The sequence below is a fragment of the Pseudophryne corroboree genome, chromosome 11 (assembly GCF_028390025.1).
Source record: "Pseudophryne corroboree isolate aPseCor3 chromosome 11, aPseCor3.hap2, whole genome shotgun sequence".
In the NCBI taxonomy this organism is placed as follows: domain Eukaryota; kingdom Metazoa; phylum Chordata; class Amphibia; order Anura; family Myobatrachidae; genus Pseudophryne; species Pseudophryne corroboree.
In genome coordinates this window covers 38887072-38909553 of record NC_086454.1, presented here as the reverse complement: position 1 = coordinate 38909553, position 22482 = coordinate 38887072, and the positions used below count along the sequence as shown (strand labels likewise).

The following is a 22482-nucleotide window of genomic DNA, read 5'->3' as shown; positions in this document are numbered from 1 at the left end:
TGTTTCAATACTGTCACCCCTGGCCCGTAAGCCGATAATCATTCTGCAACTCTGATAAATCCACCATTTTACCCATGACAGCAACGAGTGATATGTGTGCAGACGGCCTATCGCACACCTTATATACCCACCAAGCCAGCACACGACACGTGACGTACTTCATGGGCTACGCGCTGCCGACGTCATATGTAGGAGTTGGTCATAATAATGTGACTCGCCCGTGTATGTTAATAACCAAACATAACCATGATGATACTGTTTTTTATGTAGATGTGACAGCCCTCATCCTTGTCGCCAGCCACGGCAAATTGCGAGTCGATTTCCACGGTTAGCATGCCTGCAATGTGCATTCTATAATGGGGGCACATTGCACCCATGCTTTAATACTTACCTGTCTGGAGTCCAGCAACAACCGCAGCATCTGCAGCAAAACTCACAGCCAAAATGGCCGCCATGCATGTGCAGTAGTGTATTTAGTCTTCGGAACATGGCGGGCGCTGTGTTTCTGGAGACGTGCGCATGTGCAGTAGACTCCGGCACAATGCCGGAGGCTACTGCAGCGGGGAGAGGAGGGGGCCCACCGGGAATCTGCACAGGGGCCCCATCCTCTGTTAAAACGCCCCTAACAAGAAAAAAATACTATTTGTCTTTTATTGACCAATAGTGGCAACCTCGCCTAAGTTACACTCCTCTGAAGAAATTACGGACGCGGGAAGAAACTGAGTGACTTTATTAAGCACGCTGAACCCATTGGCACAGTGAAAAAGATAAATGTTGATAAACACTCTAAGCACTAATAATACTCGGTGAATATCATTTTGAGAAACTTTTACAATTAACATTGAGTATTAGTGAAGTTCTTGGCACAAATTTGGCCAAAAATGTGGGCCCATCCACCGTATCCAGGTGAAATTCATTTGATGGGTCCCTAACATCCCTAATACAAACACATATAACTGTATCCATGTCTTACCTTTAAATAGAGCCCATTCTAATATGTAGTCAGCACTGTAGGGACCTGTGCTAATTAAATGCACCTGAGGGTAGAGGGGAGGGGTGCCAATACCAGAATAAAGGAACCTCACCTTCATGTGTACACTACATAGACAAATATAGAGGAAAAAGGCCGGGGGACTTGGACTGCACACCCTATTTTTAAACATAATAAGAGGTGCTACCATGCTGAGGCTTCTAGTACCACACAGGAAAAAGAAAAATGTTGGTGACTGATAGTCACAATAATATTTATAAACTCTGACAATTAACATGGAGTATAAGTGAAATTCTTAGCACAAATTTGGCCAAAAATGTGAGCCCATCCACCACGTCAAGGTGAACTTCATTAGATGGGTCCCTAACCCCGCCTAATACTAACACCCACTTCTGCTTGAAGTGCCTACTAGGACAGGTGTTGAAGCAATCAATTAGGATGCACACATGTTGGAGATCAGGTCATACAGTGTGTTCACAACGCGGGAAGGGTTCTTTACTGTAAGGGCGATTAGGCTGAGGGATTCTTTACCGATGAGGTGTGATGGCAAAACCACAATCAGAATTGAACAAATGACTGGTTGTCTTTCTTGCAATAAACTTTATAGCTATAATTACTAAGTTATATGATGGGGGCGATTGATCCGGGGATGTTATCCAACACACAGACGTCAGGCTGGTGGGTTTGTTGTGAATCTCTCTTCCGCAATCTGTCGCTGGCTGCTCATATTCAGTCATTTTGCTGTTTATGTAAAGTGATCCGTTGTACATGTGTCTGTTTGGCAGGCTCTTCGGAACCACGGGGAACTGTGCCGCCTGCAGTAAGCTGATCCCCGCCTTTGAGATGGTGATGCGTGCCAGAGATAACGTTTACCACTTGGACTGTTTCGCCTGTCAGCTCTGCAACCAGAGGTGAGAACGCAGCGCTCGCCAGCCGCAGATACACTGATCGCTACTGGTTACAATGGAGCCGTGGAAGTGTCAAGTCAAATATTTGTATCCAGTGATATGTCGTGGAACCTTCCTAATATCCATACCTGTCCAACACATACAGATACTAAGGTCCCCCCCCACTTTGATACCGAATATAGCATAAATCATGGTTGTGAGGATGCAGAGTTCTTCTTATCACTCAGACACAGAGCCGATAAAACCAAAGTGATGGTTTATTTCTCACAGCACACAGGAGTATATAATTCACAGGGAACAGAAGTAAATATGGCCCAGAAACAATACACAGGTAGCAGACCAAATAGTAAGTCCCAGCAGAGGATTTAGGTCAGTGGTGCAAGTAGAAAAAATGTGTTATCAGTACTTTGTGCGCGCACCGAAAAAATGGGTGTAGCCAAATGCCACATGGGGCGTGGCCAATGAAAATGGGGGGGTGATACACATATGGGGGAGCCAGATACACTTATAACACCAATAGTGCCAGATACACATAATGCCCTCCACAGTGCCAGATACATCCCCACCGTGCCAGATATGCTCCTACAGTCCCAGATGCACAAATGCCCCACGGTGCCAGATGCACAAATGCCCCACGGTGCTAGATACACAAATGCCCCCAGTAGTGCCATATATGCCCCCACAGTGTCAGATACACACTGTCCCAGAGTGTCAGATACACATATGCCCCCACAGTGCCAGATATGCCCCCACTGAGCCAGATACACATATGCCCCCCACAGTGCCAGATACACAGATGTCCCAGAGTACCAGATATGCCCCCACAGTGCCAGATATGCTCCTACAGTGCCAGATACACATGCCCCCACAGTGCCAGATATGCCCCCACAGTGCCAGATATGCCCCCACAGTGCCAGATACACATGCCCCCACAGTGCCAGATACACATGCCCCCACAGTGCCAGATATGCCCCCAAAGTGCCAGATATGCCCCAGAGTGCCAGATACACATGCCCCCACAGTGCCAGATACACATGCCCCCACAGTGCCAGATATGCCCCCACAGTGCCAGATACACATGCCCCCACAGTGCCAGATATGCCCCCAGAGTGCCAGATATGCCCCCAGAGTGCCAGATATGCCCCCAGAGTGCCAGATATGCCCCCAGAGTGCCAGATATGCCCCCAGAGTGCCAGATATGCCCCCAGAGTGCCACATACACATGCCCCCAGAGTGCCAGATACACATGCCCCCAGAGTGCCAGATATGCCCCCAGAGTGCCAGATATGCCCCCAGAGTGCCAGATATGCCCCCAGAGTGCCAGATATGCCCCCAGAGTGCCAGATATGCCCCAGAGTGCCAGATATACATGCTCTCACAGTGCCAGATATACATGCTCCCACAGTGCCAGATATACATGCCCCCACAGTGCCAGATATGCCCCCACAGTGCCAGATATGCCCCCACAGTGCCAGATATGCCCCAGAGTGCCAGATATGCCCCCACAGTGCCAGATATACATGCTCCCACAGTGCCAGATACACATGCCCCCAGAGTGCCAGATACTCCCCAGCAGTGCAACTCACCGTTGTTGCTGCTGCCTGGGGCTGGCACTTTCTTCTGCTGCTGGCCTGCTGCTGGGGAGAGGAGAGCGCAGCACGCACCCCTCCTGCCCCTCTCCTGCCCTCAGTCCGTCTCTCTCCTGTATCTTAGAACTGGCGCCGGTCTGCAAGCCAACCAGGAATCGCGGTCCAGCTGCAGCGGCTCCTGATTGGCTGATGGTCCGTGAGCTCTGATTGGCTCACGAACCGGCTCAGTGCACGCCGCCGCTGGACGGGACTCGGGCAGGCAGGAGAGGAGAGGTGCATGCTGCACTCTCCTCTCTCCAACACACGGTGTCTGCAAGGTGGCGGCCCGGCGGTACGACGTACCGCCTGGGATTTTCTTACAGGTACGTCATACCGCCCCATACCGCCATATTTGCAGCACTGATTTAGGTCCACAGCAATTCCACACAGAAGTTACAGATAAACAGGTCCACACAGCAGAACTATCACTGAGTCCACACAGCGGTGATAGCAGATTAGTCCACAGGAGAATATTTGTATAAGTCCACACAGGAGTAAATACATATAAGTCCACACAACACTGGTGATGCGTTCCACAAGGTACCTTGGCAGAGTATCACCCCTTAGCCAGAGTACTGCAACTAACATCCGGAGCTGACCTGCGCAACCTCTTTTAAAACCTTCCAAATGCCCATGATGCCGCTCTCACCTGGGGGGAAAACACAGGTTCCTGATTGGTGGGATCCCATTTCAGGTATCTCCCTACTCCCTCCCACAGCTGGCCTTCTCCTGCTGACCACATGATGGGTCAGGCTCTGAGTTGTCTGTCAGAGCCCAGGGTTTAACAAAGGACAGTAAACAGAAGGAACAATGACAGGGAAATTGGTTTAAGTCCTGATTGTCCCCTGTGGAGGAGCGTCTTCAGAGACACATTACCAAATGTATTTCCTGTGTGACCATATAAGGATCATAGATGGGTTACACAGGATTATCCATGATAACTTGTAACCTCCTACACAGAATGGCATCCTCCTACAATAACTTAACATGACAGCACTATGGGGGTCATTCTGTCCCGATCGCACGCTGCAGTTTATTGCAGCGGTGCGATCGGGTCAGAACTGCACATGCGCCACTGTGGCCCGCCCCCCGCATGGTCCGGCCACGCCTGGATTTGCCAGACCGCGCCCACGAAACGGCGGCCAAACGCCGAGGTTTCTTCCACCCCCCCGCCCAGCGACCGCCTCTGCCTGTCAATCAGGCAGAGGCGATCGTACTGCAGCGGGGGAGCGACGAGTAGCTCCCAGCCAGCACGCTAAAGCTGCGCTGGTCGGGAGTTACTAGCCTGGTGCTGGGCGTCCCCCCGCATGTCTATGGACATGATTATAGCGCTGCAAAATTTTGCAGGGCTACGATCAACTCGGAATGACCCCCTATGTGCCAGGTCACAGCACACCTGTTTTTACCCGAGTAAGATTATAGTTCAGAATATATAGGCTAATGAATGAACACACATGGGGTAATAGTGCCACAAGCCAGATAGATTATGGAACAAAAGGAATAAAAAGTACTTAAATGCTATAAAGATTGAAACGCCATAAATACAGTTTTAGTCCCTGCTTATATCTTTACAATGGTACATATAGATATATACAATACATATAGCTCTTATATTATCCTCGCTCTGCATGAGACCCATACTGGTGAACCAGAGAAACCTTCCTATACCTGACAGCAGTACCGTGTTTCACCATTACTTATAACAGCCTCATAGTTCTGTCTCTGCAGAGCACATGCCGATATTGGGCAGTTATTCATTTACTCAGCAGCCCGATATCTTTCTGCAGAGTATTACATTACTGACCTCTCTACAGATCTGCAGAACATTGCTCTGTTCCACCTACACCCTGACAGATGCCTAGATATTTAATCTGCAGGTTATTATATGACTGACCTCTTAGAGATCTGTAGAACATTGCTCTGTTCCATCTACCCCCTGAAGATACATGGAGATATATTCTGCAGATTATTACATTACGGACCTCTCTATAGATCTGCAGAACATTGCTCTAGTCTAGGCCTGGCCAACCTGTGGCTCTCCAGCTGTTGCCAAATTACAAGTTAGGGAATGCTAAAACTGTGGAAGGACATGCCGGGGGAAGAGGGCCCGGGGTACTTACCCCCTGGGCCCCCTTCTTAATCCGGCACTGCCCCCCACACTGCCTTCCGCAGTCACTGTAACCAACGGACCAGTTGGAGGAAGAGTTAGTGGAGATTTTCTTTTTCTTCCTTCAGAATCAGAAGATAAAACTTTTTTGCTAAATATTAGTATTTATAAGGCGTCACAAGGGTTCTGTAGCGTCCGAACAGGGGGTATAAAATAAAACTGACAATAAGTTGTATACAGCATATTACCAACAAGTTCACAGTTTCACATAAAATACAGTAATAATTACAGTGTGCAACTAGCATAATTATGCAGAGAAGACAAATGTGGAGAAATCCCTGCTCTATAGGGGTAATATACTCAAATCAACAGATAAAGGGTGCAACTGCTCCAAGTGACCTATAACCCAAACCAAGACTCTTGTAATGTATTTCATACTGACAAATAAAAGATATAAAATTGAACAGAAGTATTTGGGCATTTAAACCAACTTAATAACTGTTGCTACAAATAAATCCAGCCTTACAATCTCTAAGCCCCAAATCTCACATTATCATGAGCGCACCTCAGATGCTCCCTCTAACCACCCGGCTGCCAGCTACCAATCTGATAAGTCGCCTTAAACTTTTCCTGCATATGTCCAGTAGTTTATGATAAGCTGCTCATGGTAAACTAGAAATTTAACTTATTTTCCGTAGAACTTGCACTAAGAGGGTCTTATGTATCGACACCAAATGGTCACAACTGGGAAGGGAAGGGGGGAGGGGGGAGCTAGGTATTCGGGAGATGTATCAAATCTTGGACAGATAGGGGTATATGTACTAAAAGCTGATATGGGTCGATGTTGGTCGATTTATGGAGAATGTTGGGTTATTTTTGATTGATTTTGTATTTCAGGGTCAAAAATTGACCCAACATCTACCAAAAATTTATTAATTTAGACCCAAATCGACTTTTAGTAAATATACACCATAGTGTAGAAAGAGAAAGTATCGGCCAATCAGCTCCTAACTGCCATGTCACAAGCTGTGTTGGAAAAATATCAGTAGGGAGCTTATTGGCTAGTACGTTTTCTCTCTCCAAGCTTTGATACACTCCCCCCAAACTTGTAACATACAGTATGTGCCAATTTTAAGATCCTTTTTTAAAGTAGACTTTGCATTTCCTTCCATTCTTTGAAATTATACAGTTACTAACATTAGACAGACGGCAACTATGGGATCTATTTACTTAGCCTTGGAGAGAGATAAAGTGGTCGGAGATAAAGTACCAGCCAATCAGCTAGCTACTACCTGCTATGTTACAGGCTATGTTTGAAAAATGACAGGAGCTGGTTGGTTGGTACTTTACAAAGGGGCAGCGAAACAAAGCTATAGAACAGATCTCCAATCTCCAATGTAAGGGACTTTAGAGCCACAGCGACATCTAGTGGCCGTGACGCATCATCAGATATCAGAGTTACAGATGTCCATGTAATAAATCAGCAGTAATGTAATTAACCTGGTGATATAAATATTTGAAGTATTTTTTTCTCTGGTTGATGTATTTATATAGAAGTCAGCATATATTAATATCCTCCAAGAATGATGACGATCCATCATTAATATATTACAGTCCCGTATAGTGTGGACAGTAACATAATGAAGTGTAGAAATACCTATTAATTGTAAATTATCTCCAGAACAGTGATCTCACTTTCCTTCATTTATAAATACAGTTACAACAGCCGCAGAACATTTGTCCTATTTTCTGTAGAAGGAAAAGGGTTTTTGGCTGATGCAGAGACAGTAGCACAACAGTGTGCGTAGCGTGATTTTGCGTAGCCTGTGCAATCCCAAACAGAATGCAGGGAAGGGGAGGGGGGTTGTGAAGGGTTAATACATTGTCAGCCATGTTCACTAATGGCGTGTTAATGCAAATGTGATGCACTTACTGTAGTTCTAAAATGAACATTTTAGGAAAGTAAAACCACAACAACATCAGCAAACAATAAACACCTCTGAAACATTTATAGTAAAAGTAATATACATGATTATAGCAAATAATTGCACGTAGTCTTATTGCGGAGACTATCTAGCCCTTTCATATGCTACAATTTGGTATACTTACAGTATATTGCAATGGAACAACTGAAGTTTTCCTCACACAGAGGCGCCATTTTGTGGCTCGAACCAATACTCAACCCACTAATCCTGGAGTTAGTGATGTAGCCAGTTCTTAGTGAATTTATAGGCTCAGTATTAGTTCAGTCTGACCAACACCAGGTATTGGTTCAGCATGGCCCCCATACAAGCAGAACAGTGCACATGGCTGAAGTGCAGCTTTCGGGCTGGCAACATGCAGTGTGGGCAGCAATATCTGCCAATTAGATGATATCAAAGGACGTGAGGAACCAAAACCATCCCTAAACCCAGTAATGAAAGGTCATGTTGGAATAATGTGGTCAAAACAGATGTATCTCATGCAATATGGCCACCAACATGTGGCTGGTGGTTCTCTGTGAGTGGCCACCTTCACTGTTGCCTGAGACCAATGGAGATGAAAGCATGGAAAAACAACAAATCCCTAAATTACTTGTTGTGAACTAGTCATGGATTTCCGTAAACCTGGCCTGAGCCTATCTAGAAGCCAGAGAGCAAAACTATCTTTTCTGGTAACTGTGGAGGTCAATACTGTAGTTGCTCATCTTCTTGCATTTTCATTATGGGCTCCTCTAGATTACTTGATCCACCCCTGCCCTAAAACCGATTATAGTCCATGGGCAGACTAGATGGGCCAAGTGGAATTATATCTGCCATCAAATTCTATGTTTCTATCTGACTAAACAAAGCAGGAAAACCATCAGCTAAGAACAAGGGAATGTTACTCTTGTGAGCGTCTGCTTCCCCTAAACAGCGATGGTTCCCTATAGCTCAGATGGCGCAGACACAGCTTTACCATCAGACACATATTCAGTGATATCACTGGTGGTCACAGAGGAGATCCCACTACAGTCCCTATGCATCACAAATTACTTTTGTAGTGTATTGTGACAATCTCAATTTTATATACTTATATTCATTCCACCCCAGGATTAGTCTCCCAGTTCTTTGCAGCCTGACATATCCAATGACTTGCCAACTCTTTTTCTAGAGAATATCAGAATCCCCGCTGACAACCAGACATACACTGCCACCTGTAATCTTGCTAACTTGCACATTTGTTCTCCACCATTGGTGGATGTCAATATCCCACCCATTCCAATGGTTACTTCCAGTTCCTTCTCCTCTTACCCGAATCTGCTCCACCTCAACTATTTCGACTCTCCAGCCTTCTCACTCTCTGACACAACTTCCTTTCCTTCTCTAAACCTTACCTCCTGCCTCCTTCTCTAGACCTTTGCACAACTCAAATTCATCGATGACATCTAAACACTGTTGACTTCTTCTTCTTCTCCTCCTCACTCTTCTCCCCTCTTACCACCCTGTCCTGCCCTGATGCCGTAGTCAATTTCTACATTACTCTCACAGTGACTCTACTGCAGATACTAAATATTGCCTTCAGTAATCCAAACCACATCCTTAAGCTCTCCAAGCAGACCCTCTACCTGGAGAGGTGCTCCCATATTGATGAGTGCCAATGGGAAAAGCCTCACACCATGCTAACACATGTATTGTTTTACTGCCCTTACCAAGCAGACCTGCTTTATGACCTCATAAACCACCCAGTTAACCATTGTCATTTCTTTTTGCTACCTTGAACTCTTGTATCGTCCCACCATTGGATGTCCCAGCTACATCTAGAATCTGAGTTCATCCTCTTCCCTCCTCCAAGTGTCACAACCCTTGGTCACAGCTGCCTTGGTTTCATGTGATTTAAGTTGGCATGATGCCTCCCCTTGTGAAACAGATAAAGAGTAACCTAATCTCTCACTCTAGAACCTCTTTAACTTTATCCCATTTTCCTTTTTGTCTTAACCATCTAGCCCCCTTTCTAGTGGTCCTCAATTCTGCAGAAAGACTGATCGTCCTCTCTCACATGTGCAATTACACTGACTCCTCTCCGATTACTACCCTCACCCAAACTCCCAAGACCTCCCTCCCGTACTGTTAGAGAACGCCTTACCCTGCCTGTCCAGACTTTCCCAAAATAGCTGCCTTGCCCTCTACCTCTAGATTGTAAGCGAGCAGGGCCCTCTCTATCTCATTGTCAACCTCGTATGTACTTATCCTGATTTTATGTATAGTTTGATTTCCTAAGATCTCTTATACCCTGTACTTTTTTTTTTTTTTTAGCACTTCACAAATAAGCTATGATGACAATTTGGCAGGGCAGGACATATATTAACATATTATCCACTGAAGATGATAGACCATTGTTGGACCGTTATTCTCTTTTTAACAATGATTATTCTTTCCTTCTAGATTTTGCGTGGGGGACAAGTTCTTTCTTAAAAACAATATGATCTTGTGTCAGATGGACTATGAAGAAGGGCAGCTGAATGGAAGCTTCGAAACGCAGGTTCAATAACGATCGCAGTCCAGCTTCGTGGAAGCAACTTGGAGTGGATGTTCTGCCATGCAAGCAGTGAGGATTGTCTGTTGGCTTGCCTGCAATATTTTTTAAATTCTCGGTCCCCCACCCCAAGGACTGTGTACAGTGTAGTACTCCCCACCCCAATACAACACAAAGCAGTTGCAATCTTAGATGTACAGTTGTGCCCGCTTAGCTGAGCACTGCATTTGCCTGTATGTTTGTGAGGGTTTTGGGAGGGGGGGTCCGGGAAGGTTCTGTACAGTCTGTTTTATGTATATAAACTTGAACATTTATTTTATGAAAATGTAATGCAATTTTATTACTGGTGTGAAATTAAAGATTATGAATGTTTACGGTTTGGCATTTGTCTGTTCCGGATGTTTCTGCCTCCAAGCGCCATCCAATCAGCTGCTACCCTTCATTTTATAGAATATACTGACTCGTAAGACCCTGATCCCGTATGTCAGCGCTCAAATACCCGAAGTTAATAATAATTGTATTTATATACTGTAGCGCTCCTTCTCCAGTAGAACTCAAGGTGCTTAGAAATTGGGGAACCAGAACAAGGTCTTGCTGTTAAATTCATGTAATATGGGATTAATAGCAACTCTCTTATCAGGAGATGTAGTCAGGTTCCCGGAGGTCCGGACCCTGGAGATCAGAATCCAGACAGTGGAATCCCGGCGGTCAAAACGCCATTGATTCACAACAGGCAGTATTAGAGTTATGGTTAGTTTTAGAGTTAGGCACTAGGGGTAGGGTTAGGCTGCCAAAGGTTACGGTTAGGCTGTGGGAGGGATAGGATATGGCTAAGGTTATAGTTGGAATACTCATTTTCTACAATGTATTGTGACTGTCGGGATTCTGACCCCAGACCTCCAGCGTTTCATACCAAGTGGTATATTCAAGTAAAGTCGGATCCATTCAGACATGCAATTGTCGGAATGGATCCAACAAGGGCTATTCAATGAATGGCGGCCGTTCCTGACCATCTCAATCCAAGAAGTCGGATTGAGATGAGGGACCTGAGAGGAGGAGACGGGGAGAGCCGCGGGGAGACGGGGAGCGCAGCGGGCAGATGGGGGAGCGCAGCGGCTACCGCAGCGCAGCGGCTACCGCAGCGCAGCGCCGTAGCAGGAGGATGTGGCACCGCCGCCAGACCTCACGGCAGCGTCCACCCGGCTCCAGCAAGCAGGACCTCGCTTGCTGGAGCCGGGTGGACGCTGCCGCGAGCGGCGGCGGTGCCCCATCTTCCTGCTGCGCTGTGCTTTAGGCGCTGTTCTCCCCCGTCTCCTCCTATCAGGTCCCTCATCTCAATCCAACTTCTTTTAAAGTTGGATTGAGATGGTCGGAAAGGGAGCCAAAACCTGTTGGATTTGGCCCCATTTCCGACAGAAGCATGCGGATCGACGGCTGTTCCGTCAATCAATGTGCTTTCCGACATGTCGGAATTCCCGACTTGTCGGATAAGTTTGGGGTGTATTGAATAGGTTGGAACCCCTTCCGAATTAAAAAAGTCGAAAACTGCCGTCTTTCTGCCAGACGGCAGCTTTCGACTGCAATTGAATATATCCCCAAACCTCTTATCAGTTAATCTTAGATTTTTATTAGTGTTGGACGTAGAATTTGTTGGGGGTAAGTTAAAGGAACTGTGGATGGATATAACACAATATAATTTTTCCAATTTGCTGATTTTGTTCCTTTTGGTAATTAAATATTTTCCTCCTATATTGTTCTAAATCCAAAACTAGCTCAGTAGTAAATTATTCCTGATTCATTTATTTATTTATTAACAGTTTCTTATATAATGCAGAATATTCCGTTGCACTTTACAACTGTAAACAACAGTGATAGAACAAACCGGTTAATAACAGACAGTCATAGAAGTCAGAGGGCCCTGCTCGCCAGTTTACAGTCACTAGGGAAATAGGCCTTGATGCACAATGATAGGTGCAACCTACAATATTGAATGATGGTCCAGCCAGATTGCAGAGTTTCTTGGTGGGCTGTACAAAATACTGTAGTCACGCAGCAATGTTGGCCTGGGCGTCAGGATTTCTGAGGAGTCTGTCTGGTCGCTACGGTGTAACTATAACATACATCAGTCTGTCCTTTATATTCTGCATTTCCTCTTTCACAGACGCTGGCATGTATGCATGAATACGTGTGATATCCCCCTCTTACAATTGGCTGTGATCCCTGGCCATACACTAGGGCGGCGGTGCAACTGCCACTGGAATGTCATTGCTCCAGTTCATAGGGGTGTCAGGTGTAGATTTCACCATAAAGCTAAAGGTCTTAAGCTGTTGTAGAACTACAAGGAACAGAATTACCTGCCAATCCAGACAGTGGCGGAACTAGTGAGCGGTGGGCTCAGGTGCGACAAAATGCTTTGCGCCCCCCCCCCCCCCCCATCCCATCCAAGTCCACCCCCTCATCCCTGGAGAGGATCTGGTGAGGGGGACCTGCTCAGGGCCAGAGAAATGGATACCTAGTAACAGTGCCATAACTAGTAATTTTAGCACTGTGTGCAAGATGCTGCATCGGAGCCCCACCCCTGCATGCAAAAGAGGGGCAGTGCGCGCCGTAGGCGCGCGCAAAAATACATAGTGGCGTGGCTTCGTGGGGAAGGGGTGTGGCCACAAAATAATACCAATTCATAAAACGGTGCACAGTAGTCTCCATTATTCAAATTACGCCGCACAGTAGCACCACTACACCAAGTAGAGACCCTTTTACACCTTACGGCGGACAGATTCCTCTGTTTACACATTACAGCAGACAGCGTCCCCTTTTTACACATTACGGCAGACAGCGGCCCCCTTTTTACACATTACGGCAGACAGCGTGCACTTTTTACACATAACGGCAGACAGCGTCCCCTTGTTAAACATAGCGGCAGACAGCATACCCTTTTTACACATAACGGCAGACAGCGTGCCCTTTTTACACATTACGGCAGACAGAGTCCCCCTTTTTACACATTACGGCAGACAGTCCCAAGAAAGAAAGAAAGAAAGAAGAATTATACTTACCCTCTCCGCTGGCTCAGGCACCTCGGTGCAGCTTCTGACGATTCCCGGGCAGGAGAGAAGGAGGAGGAGGGAGGTGGAGGAGGGAGCCGCAGCAGCGCTGTGTTATTGGTGGAGGCGCTGCTGCTGCTGCCCCTCTGCTTCACTATAGGCTGTTCTCGGAAGACAGCCTATAGTGAAGCAGAGGGACAGCAGCAGCAGCGCCTCCACCAGTAACAAAGCGCTGCTGCGTCTCCCTCCTCCACCTCCCTCCTTCTCCCCCGTGGCCGCTGCAGTGCGCTCCTCTCCTCTCCGGGCGGCTGTGTGCTGCGGGCAGCGGTTGCCCGCAGCACACAGCGGCATGTAATGAGTCAGTTTTGACTCATTACATGCTTTGGGCCCCTGGACAGAGGCGGGCCCCAGTGCAACGCACTGGTTGCACTGGCGGTAGTTCCGCCTCTGAATCCAGATGACAGCTGGTAATAATAACAGGTAACGGGGGACCCCTGCAGCTCCTCAGTATTGTCATTGGGGGTAATTCTGAGTTGATCGCAGCAGGATTTTTGTTAGCAGTTGGGCAAAACCATGTGCACTGCAGGGGAGGCAAATATAACAGGTGCAGAGAGAGTTAGATTTGGGTGGGGTGTGTTCAATCTGCAATCTAAATTGCAGTGTAAAAATAAAGCAGCCAGTATTTACCCTGCACAGAAACAAAATAACCCACCCAAATCTAACTCTCTCTGCACATGTTATATCTGCCCCCCCCCCCCCTGCAGTGCACATGGTTTTGCCCAACTGCTAAAAAATGTCCTGCTGCGATCAACTTGGAATTACCCCCAATATACAGTATGTCATTGTACAGGAGAATTATGCATGTAACGTACATGAAGAAAGAACTGGCTATACCACAACCTTGTACATCTACCGGCTTCTTCACCCCTGTACCCAGGGCTGCAGCAATATAAGCTGCGCACTACAGGGGGAGGAAGGGGGGCGATCACATCTGCTAAAGTAAACACAGGAAACGGAATCGTTTATCGCCGCAGCCAAGCAATGAGCAAAGGCTGATTTATTAAAGCATCAAATATTTATACAAAGTATAAATGATAAAGCAGGGTAATCATTGGGTAAAGGTGCTACAAGTATTGTGCTGATCTCTGTAGAGATGTGCGTTCTAGCTGAGCAGTAATAACTGGGAAGCAGCACAACAGATGGGTAGTTCTAATGAAATCTACACTGTATACAGTACTGTATGTATATCATTACAGAGAGAGAGATAGGTGGATACCTGTCTCCTGGGGCACTCGCGTCCCCCATGACATCCCCCACCACTGAATGCAGCCCAATCCAGCCCTCATCACTGACTGCAGATTCCCTGTTATTCTCCACATACTGCCCACTCGGGATGCGGGAGGGGTGCCCACTCTTCCAGGGCTGCAGGGGACTACCTGAAAAATTGCGTGTCTCCCGCAGGATCCTGGAGACTAGGCAAGCACATGCGCACAGCATCTATTCAGTGTGATCACCGGCTGCTTTGCATAGCAGAGCAGCGGTGATCACTACCTCTCCCAACTGCCTCCCCTGCCCGCGGGACACTGCGACCCGCGGGAGGGACAGCGGGACAGCATCCAATTAGCGGGACTGTCCTGCTGAAATCGGGACAGTTGGTAGGTATGGGATATGGGGGAGAAGCTCCGGGCACTAGGGTCACTAGGGGAGGCTAGCGCTGTCCCAGAGTCTAGTGTGCATGCGCAGGTCTCTGGGAAAATGGCACGGCGACCATTTTCCCAGTGATTTCCTCACTGCCTACGCGCAAAACACCGGGGAAATGGGCGCCACGCCATTTTCCTGGTGATTTCTGCAGTGCTGCTGCTGCTGACATGGAACTCCGAAGGGTAAGTATTGAAACAAAATCAGTGCAGGGTGTGCGGTGAGGGCCCCATGGACCGCAGGGGCCCAAATGCACAGCACACACTGCACCCATTATAAATACGCCAGTGGGTATAATACATTCCCCCTTTATCTCTCTCCACTTTATCTCTCTCCAAGGCTTAGTACATCGACCCCACAGTCTATCTGAGCAAGCACAGGTAAGTTACATCTCACTCTGATCCCTATGTATCAAGCAGTGAAAATAGTGGAGAAGAGGACTAGAGAAGAAGTTGCCCATAGAAACCAATCATCTTTTACCTCACATTTTATAGCATGTACTTGATAAATGCTACCTCAAAGTTTATTGGTTACTTATTTAGAGATGTGCATGGAGTCGTGTGTTTTGGTTTTGGTTCTAATTTCATTGTTGTGTTTTGGTTTTGCAAAACCACCCTGAAGTGTTTTGGTTCAGAATTTGGATGTAAAATCAGAATTTAGAGTTTGGATTTCTTGTAAATGGATAAAAACTGCTAAAATCGTGTCATTTTTGTAACCCAATACCCATAATTCCGATCAGCAGGAAGATTAGAACCGGCACACGGTTCGGATCTCCTCAGGATGGTTCGGTTCAGATCTCCCAAGGAAGGTTGGTGATTCCGCACCAGTATTACACAATTACATGTGTTTACATAAACCAGTATACATTTATACAGAGATAATCTCTTATTGCCATCTGGTGGTGCACCCAGAGTCAGAAAAAAGCTAGAGCAAACATAGAATAAAGAAGACTCTTGTTTGGGTGCACTCTTGTTAAATGTGTATTTGTCGATAATATTAAAACATAAAGTTTTATTATGCTTTATTAAAATATAGTCCGTATCCACTCATTCTCCCCATGAAATTATTATAAGTCACAAGAAGGGGAAACCCACAAATGTATTTGTTGGGGAAAAAGGTAACAAACGGGATTGGTATGTCCTGGTTTAGTCTATCCCAATATAGACTGGCATGGAGGTGTAGATATAGTCACCATACACCTGTTCTCATGCCATACCAGTACAAGCATTGCAAGTGAGCAAGCCCGTTGTTACGGGTGAAACGCGTTTTCCTACCTAAATATGCAATAAGGACTCTGAGCAAGGCATGCAATAGGATCCTACACGGGAGAATACCAATACTACTAATCACCCTCAACTGACCCAGGGACCTGGGCGGTAATCGGTATCACTTTTGATATCATTTTTTCAATCAGTTTTGTAATTATTTGTTGGTGTATACACTAATTGGTGTTTAAGACAGCATATTTATCCTAGGTGTAACTAATGAATGGAGATGATAGCTCCAGCCGTGATACACGTATGCTGTATTTGATTACTATATTACCTTCACTCGTCATATATTCCTACTTACACTGCATCTGAGACCCTTTTTTTCTGATATTGTTGGATACGTTGTTCAAATTGAAATGAAAATATGTGGATGAAATTTTCTCCCATAATAGGGCATTCTCCACAATTTACGCATACTGAGACACCGTGAACATATACCAAAAACAATACAGATGTGCAATTATGCCTGAATAGTGCATTATGTTATCTTCTTATTTCTAACAAAGAATTCATTACTTTCCCTATTTTCGTGGACTCTCATCCATGATTCCTGGGAGCAATCCCAGGTCTAACATAGACAGCAGATCCACACTTCTCCCTTAATCTACTGAATAGGTGCACTCTCATTGGTGAGTGGAACACCTCATTTATAGGTTACTATCATACCTCACCGCTAGAGCCCAATCTCGTCTGATCTTGGAAGCAAAACGGTGATGGGCTGGGTCAGTATCTGAGGGGTGACCCTCAGAGAATACCCAGTGTAGTAATCTGAGGCTGTTTCAATTTAAAACTCAATACCAACAGCAGTATCACCACTACTTCTTCTTTCCCACCTGTATTTATTTTTCCTGATTTTTTCAGGCAAGAATCAATAGGAATTATTAACCTATTAATTTCAGCGATATCAGCACACCCATCAGGTCTTGTGCGCTGAGAATAAGAAAAAGAGTACATATGTATGCTCTAAACACTCTCGGTGCTATTGATACTTATTTGTACATGATTAACTTTGGTCTCATCAAAACAAGCACTGCCTGTACTGATACGGTATGAGAACAGATGTATGGTGATTTTTTCAGGCGAGAACTAATTAGGAATAAATAATTCCAACAATATCAGGCACACCCATTAGGGTTTGTGTGCTGAGGATAGGATGAGGTAGTATATATGTTATAAACACTCCCGGTGTAATTGATACCTACTTTTGCATGACCAATTTTGGTCCCATTAACACAAGCATTGCTTGTACTGGTATGGCATGAGAACAGGTGTATGGTGACTATATCTACACCTCCATGCCAGTCTATATTGGGATAGACTAAACCAGGACATACCAACCCCGTTTGTTACCTTTTTCCCCAACAAATACATTTGTGGGTTTCCCCTTCTTGTGACTTATAATAATTTCATGGGGAGAATGAGTGGATACGGACTATATTTTAATAAAGCATAATAAAACTTTATGTTTTAATATTATCGACAAATACACATTTAACAAGAGTGCACCCAAACAAGAGTCTTCTTTATTCTATGTTTGCTCTCGGTTCAGATCTCCTCAGGAGATCAGCACTGGGGCTCGGTTCAGTTTGGATGCGCAAACTTCGGATGGATTCGGATTTGTAAACAACCAAAACGCACATCTCTAGTTGCTATGGGCAACTTCTCCACTCTGCCACTCTTTTCACTGCTTGAAAAATCTAATTATCTGTCACCGGCTTATGCACGCTGTGGATCAAGAACAGAGGAACAAGGGTGATAATACGGTGCACAAGTCAGCATAAAATTATTATTAATATGATATCCATAATTCAGTATTGTTCATTGAGTCTCTCAACATTACACCTTTGCAGTTGCTCCAACATTCCCTAGATAGCACCCTGTGGATCTCCAGTAGTTCTATGATGGCTGGAGAGCTACAAGTTAGTTATCTCTGCACTACCACAGCATACTGTACGCACTGACGCTGCTCAGTACTTTTAATGGTTGCTAGGCGCGGTCATGAGTTTTCTCATTATCAATAATTAAACGTACCACAGAGCACAACACTGATGAATACAGGTGTAGTATGAATTGCCGGCGCTTGAGATCCTGGCAGTGGTGCAAGCGCAAAAGAGCCCTTTGCGGGCTCGCTGCGCTCGCCACGCTGCGGGCGCGGTGGCGTGCTAAGAGCACCACACTATTCTCCTTCCAAGGGTGTCGTGGACACCCAAAGAGGGAGATTAGTTGTCGGTATACCGGCGGTCGGGATTCCGGCGCCGGTATGCTGCACGCCGGGATCCCGACAGCTGGTATATCAAATGCCACCCGATGAATACAGAAGAAGATGTAGAGTAGCGTGACCAGATAATGTAGAGAAGATGTAGCGTAGCGTGAGCAGACAATGTAGAGAAGATGTAGAGCAGCGTGAGCAGACAATGTAGAGAAGATGTAGAGCAGCGTGAGCAGACAATGTAGAGAAGATGTAGAGCAGCGTGAGCAGACAATGTAGAGAAGCTGTATAGCAGCGTGAGCAGACAATGTAGAGAAGATGTATAGCAGCATGAGCAGACAATGTAGAGAAGATGCAGAGCAGCGTGAGCAGACAATGTAGAGAAGATGTAGAGCAGCGTGAGCAATGTAGAGAAGATGTAGAGCAGCGTTAGCAGACAATGTAGAGAAGATGCAGAGCAGCGTGAGCAGACAATGTAGAGAAGATGTAGAGCAGCGTGAGCAGACAATGTAGAGAAGATGCAGAGCAGCGTGAGCAGACAATGTAGAGAAGATGTAGAGCAGCGTGAGCAATATAGAGAAGATGCAGAGCAGCGTGAGCAGACAATGTAGAGAAGATGTAGAGCAGCGTGAGCAATGTAGAGAAGATGTAGAGCAGCGTGAGCAGACAATGTAGAGAAGATGTAGAGCAGCGTGAGCAGATAATGTAGAGAAGCTGTATAGCAGCGTGAGCAGACAATGTAGAGAAGATGCAGAGCAGCGTGAGCAGACAATGTAGAGAAGATGTAGAGCAGCGTGAGCAGACAATGTAGAGAAGATGCAGTGCAGCGTGAGCAGACAATGTAGAGAAGATGCAGAGCAGCGTGAGCAATGTAGAGAAGATGTAGAGCAGCGTGAGCAGACAATGTAGAGAAGATGTAGAGCAGCGTGAGCAGACAATGTAGAGAAGATGTATAGCAGCGTGAGCAGACAATGTAGAGAAGATGCAGAGCAGCGTGAGCAGACAATGTAGAGAAGATGTAGAGCAGCGTGAGCAATGTAGAGAAGATGTAGAGCAGCGTGAGCAGACAATGTAGAGAAGATGTAGAGCAGCGTGAGCAGACAATGTAGAGAAGATGTAGCGCAGCGTGACCAGACAATGTAGAGAAGATGTAGAGCAGCGTGAGCAGACAATGTAGAGAAGATGTAGAGCAGTGTGAGCAGACAATGTAGAGAAGATGTAGAGCAGCGTGAGCAGACAATGTAGAGAAGATGTATAGCAGCGTGAGCAGACAATGTAGAGAAGATGTAGAGCAGCGTGAGCAGACAATGTAGAGAAGATGTAGAGCAGCGTGAGCAGACAATGTAGAGAAGATGTAGAGCAGCGTGAGCAGACAATGTAGAGAAGATGTATAGCAGCGTGAGCAGAAAATGTAGTGAAGATGCAGAGCAGCGTGAGCAGACAATGTAGAGAAGATGTAGAGCAGCGTGACCAGACAATGTAGAGAAGATGTAGAGCAGCGTGAGCAGACAATGTAGAGAAGATGTAGAGCAGCGTGAGCAATGTAGAGAAGATGTAAAGCAGCGTGAGCAGACAATGTAGAGAAGATGTAGAGCAGCGTGAGCAGACAATGTAGAGAAGATGTAGAGCAGCGTGACCAGACAATGTAGAGAAGATGTAGAGCAGCATGAGCAGACAATGTAGAGAAGATGTAGAGCAGCGTGAGCAGACAATGTAGAGAAGATGCAGAGCAGCGTGAGCAGACAATGTAGAGAAGATGTAGAGCAGCGTGAGCAGACAATGTAGAGAAGATGTATAGCAGCGTGAGCAGACAATTTAGAGAAGATGTAGAGCAGCGTGAGCAGACAAAGCAGAGAAGATGTAGAGCAGCGTGACCAGACAATGTAGAGAAGATGTAGAGCAACGTGACCAGACAATGTAGAGATGTAGAGCAGCGTGACTAGACAATGTAGAGAAGATGTAGAGCAGCATGAGCAGTCAATGTAGAGAAGATGTAGAGCAGTGTGAGCAATGTAGAGAAGATGTAGAGCAGCGTGACCAGACAATGTAGAGAAGATGTAGAGCAGCGTGAGCAATGTAGAGAAGATGTAGAGCAGCGTGAGCAGACAATGTAGAGAAGATGTAGAGCAGCATGAGCAATGTAGAGAAGATGTAGAGCAGCGTGAGCAGACAATGTAGAGAAGATGTAGAGCAGCGTGAGCAGACAATGTAGAGAAGATGTAGAGCAGCGTGAGCAGACAATGTAGAGAAGATGTAGAGTAGCGTGAGCAGACAATGTAGAGAAGATGTAGAGCAGCGTGAGCAGACAATGTAGAGAAGATGTAGAGCAGCATGAGCAGACAATGTAGAGAAGATGTAGAGCAGCATGAGCAGACAATGTAGAGAAGATGTAGAGCAGCATGAGCTGACAATGTAGAGAAGATGTAGAGCAGCGTGAGCAGACGATGTAGAGAAGATGTAGAACAGCGTGAGCAGACAATGTAGAGAAGATGTAGAGCAGCGTGAGCAGACAATGTAGAGAAGATGTAGAGCAGCGTGAGCAGACAATGTAGAGAAGATGTAGAGCAGCGTGAGCAGACAATGTAGAGAAGATGTAGAGCAGCGTGAGCAGACAATGTAGAGAAGATGTAGAGCAGCATGAGCAGACAATGTAGAGATGTAGAGCAGCGTGAGCAGACAATGTAGAGAAGATGTAGAGCAGCGTGACCAGACAATGTAGAGATGTAGAGCAGCATGAGCAGACAATGTAGAGAAGATGTAGAGCAGTGTGAGCAGACAATGTAGAGAAGATGTAGAGCAGCGTGACCAGACAATGTAGAGAAGATACAGAGCAGCGTGAGCAGACAATGTAGAGAAGATGTAGAGCAGCGTGAGCAGACAATGTAGAGAAGATGTAGAGCAGCATGAGCAGACAATGTAGAGAAGATGTAGAGCAGCGTGAGCAGACAATGTAGAGAAGATGTAGAGCAGCGTGACCAGACAATGTAGAGATGTAGAGCAGCGTGAGCAGACAATGTAGAGAAGATGTAGAGCAGCGTGAGCAGACAATGTAGAGAAGATGTAGAGCAGCGTGGGCAGACAATGTAGAGAAGATGTAGAGCAGCGTGGGTAGACAATGTAGAGAAGATGTAGAGCAGCGTGACCAGACAATGCAGAGAAGATGTAGAGCAGCGTGACCAGACAATGTAGAGATGTAGAGCAGCGTGAGCAGACAATGTAGAGAAGATGTAGAGCAGCATGAGCAGACAATGTAGAGATGTAGAGCAGCGTGAGCAGACAATGTAGAGAAGATGTAGAGCAGTGTGAGCAGACAATGTAGAGAAGATATAGAGCAGTGTGAGCAGACAATGTAGAGAAGATGTAGAGCAGCGTGACCAGACAATGTAGAGAAGATGCAGAGCAGCGTGAGCAGACAATGTAGAGAAGATGTAGAGCACCGTGACCAGACAATGTAGAGGAGATGTAGAGCACCGTGACCAGACAATGTAGAGAAGATGTAGAGCAGCGTGAGCAATGTAGAGAAGATGTAGAGCAGCGTGAGCAGACAATGTAGAGAAGATGTAGAGCAGCGTGAGCAGACAATGTAGGGACAAATGTTTCTACAGACTGCGCTGCCGGTGGCTGGCGCCCGTCATCGCCGGGTGCATTGTGTAAGCCATGCCTTCTCTCACTATATTTTCACTATTGATCAGGTTATTGATCCGATTGTAAGTAAAGCGAGCAACTGGGCAAAACCACGCTGCACTGCAGGGCGGCAGATGTAACATGTGTAGAGAGAGTTAGATTTGGGTGGGGGATGTTCAAACTGAAATCTAAATTGTAGTGGAAAAATAAAGTTAACATTTGTGGGCTACATGCAAAAGCAGCCAGTATTTACCCTGCACAGAAAAATATAAATGTACTGTATTACAGTTGCTGCCCCTTACATGGCAACATGGTTTGTTCCAGACACAGTTACTTAGGGGGACATTTACTAAGCAGTGATAAGAGCGGAGAAGTGAGCCAGTGGAGAAGTTGCCCCTTCAACCAATCAGCAGTTCTGTATAATTTTATAGTATGCAAATTATAGATGTTACTTCAGTGCTGATTGGTTGCCATGGGCACTTCTCCACTGGCTCACTTCTCCGCCCTT

The 22482-nt window shown here is 46.0% G+C and overlaps 1 protein-coding gene and 1 pseudogene across 4 annotated transcripts in view; both read left to right on the top strand.

The window, feature by feature from the left end:
- The window catches only part of LMO1 (LIM domain only 1), a 251824-nt gene extending 241317 nt beyond the window's left edge, over positions 1 to 10507 (top strand). For all 4 annotated transcript variants that reach the window (XM_063944035.1, XM_063944037.1, XM_063944038.1 and 1 more), the window contains 2 exons: positions 1777 to 1902; positions 10038 to 10507. In XM_063944035.1, the coding sequence (XP_063800105.1) occupies positions 1777 to 1902; positions 10038 to 10143 (232 nt within the window). In that variant the 3' untranslated portion in view covers positions 10144 to 10507. The remainder of the gene's footprint in view (positions 1 to 1776; positions 1903 to 10037) is intronic.
- A 6286-nt stretch (positions 10508 to 16793) lies between these two features.
- LOC134971412 (5S ribosomal RNA) lies at positions 16794 to 16911 on the top strand (annotated as a pseudogene).
- Positions 16912 to 22482: the final 5571 nt, after the last annotated feature.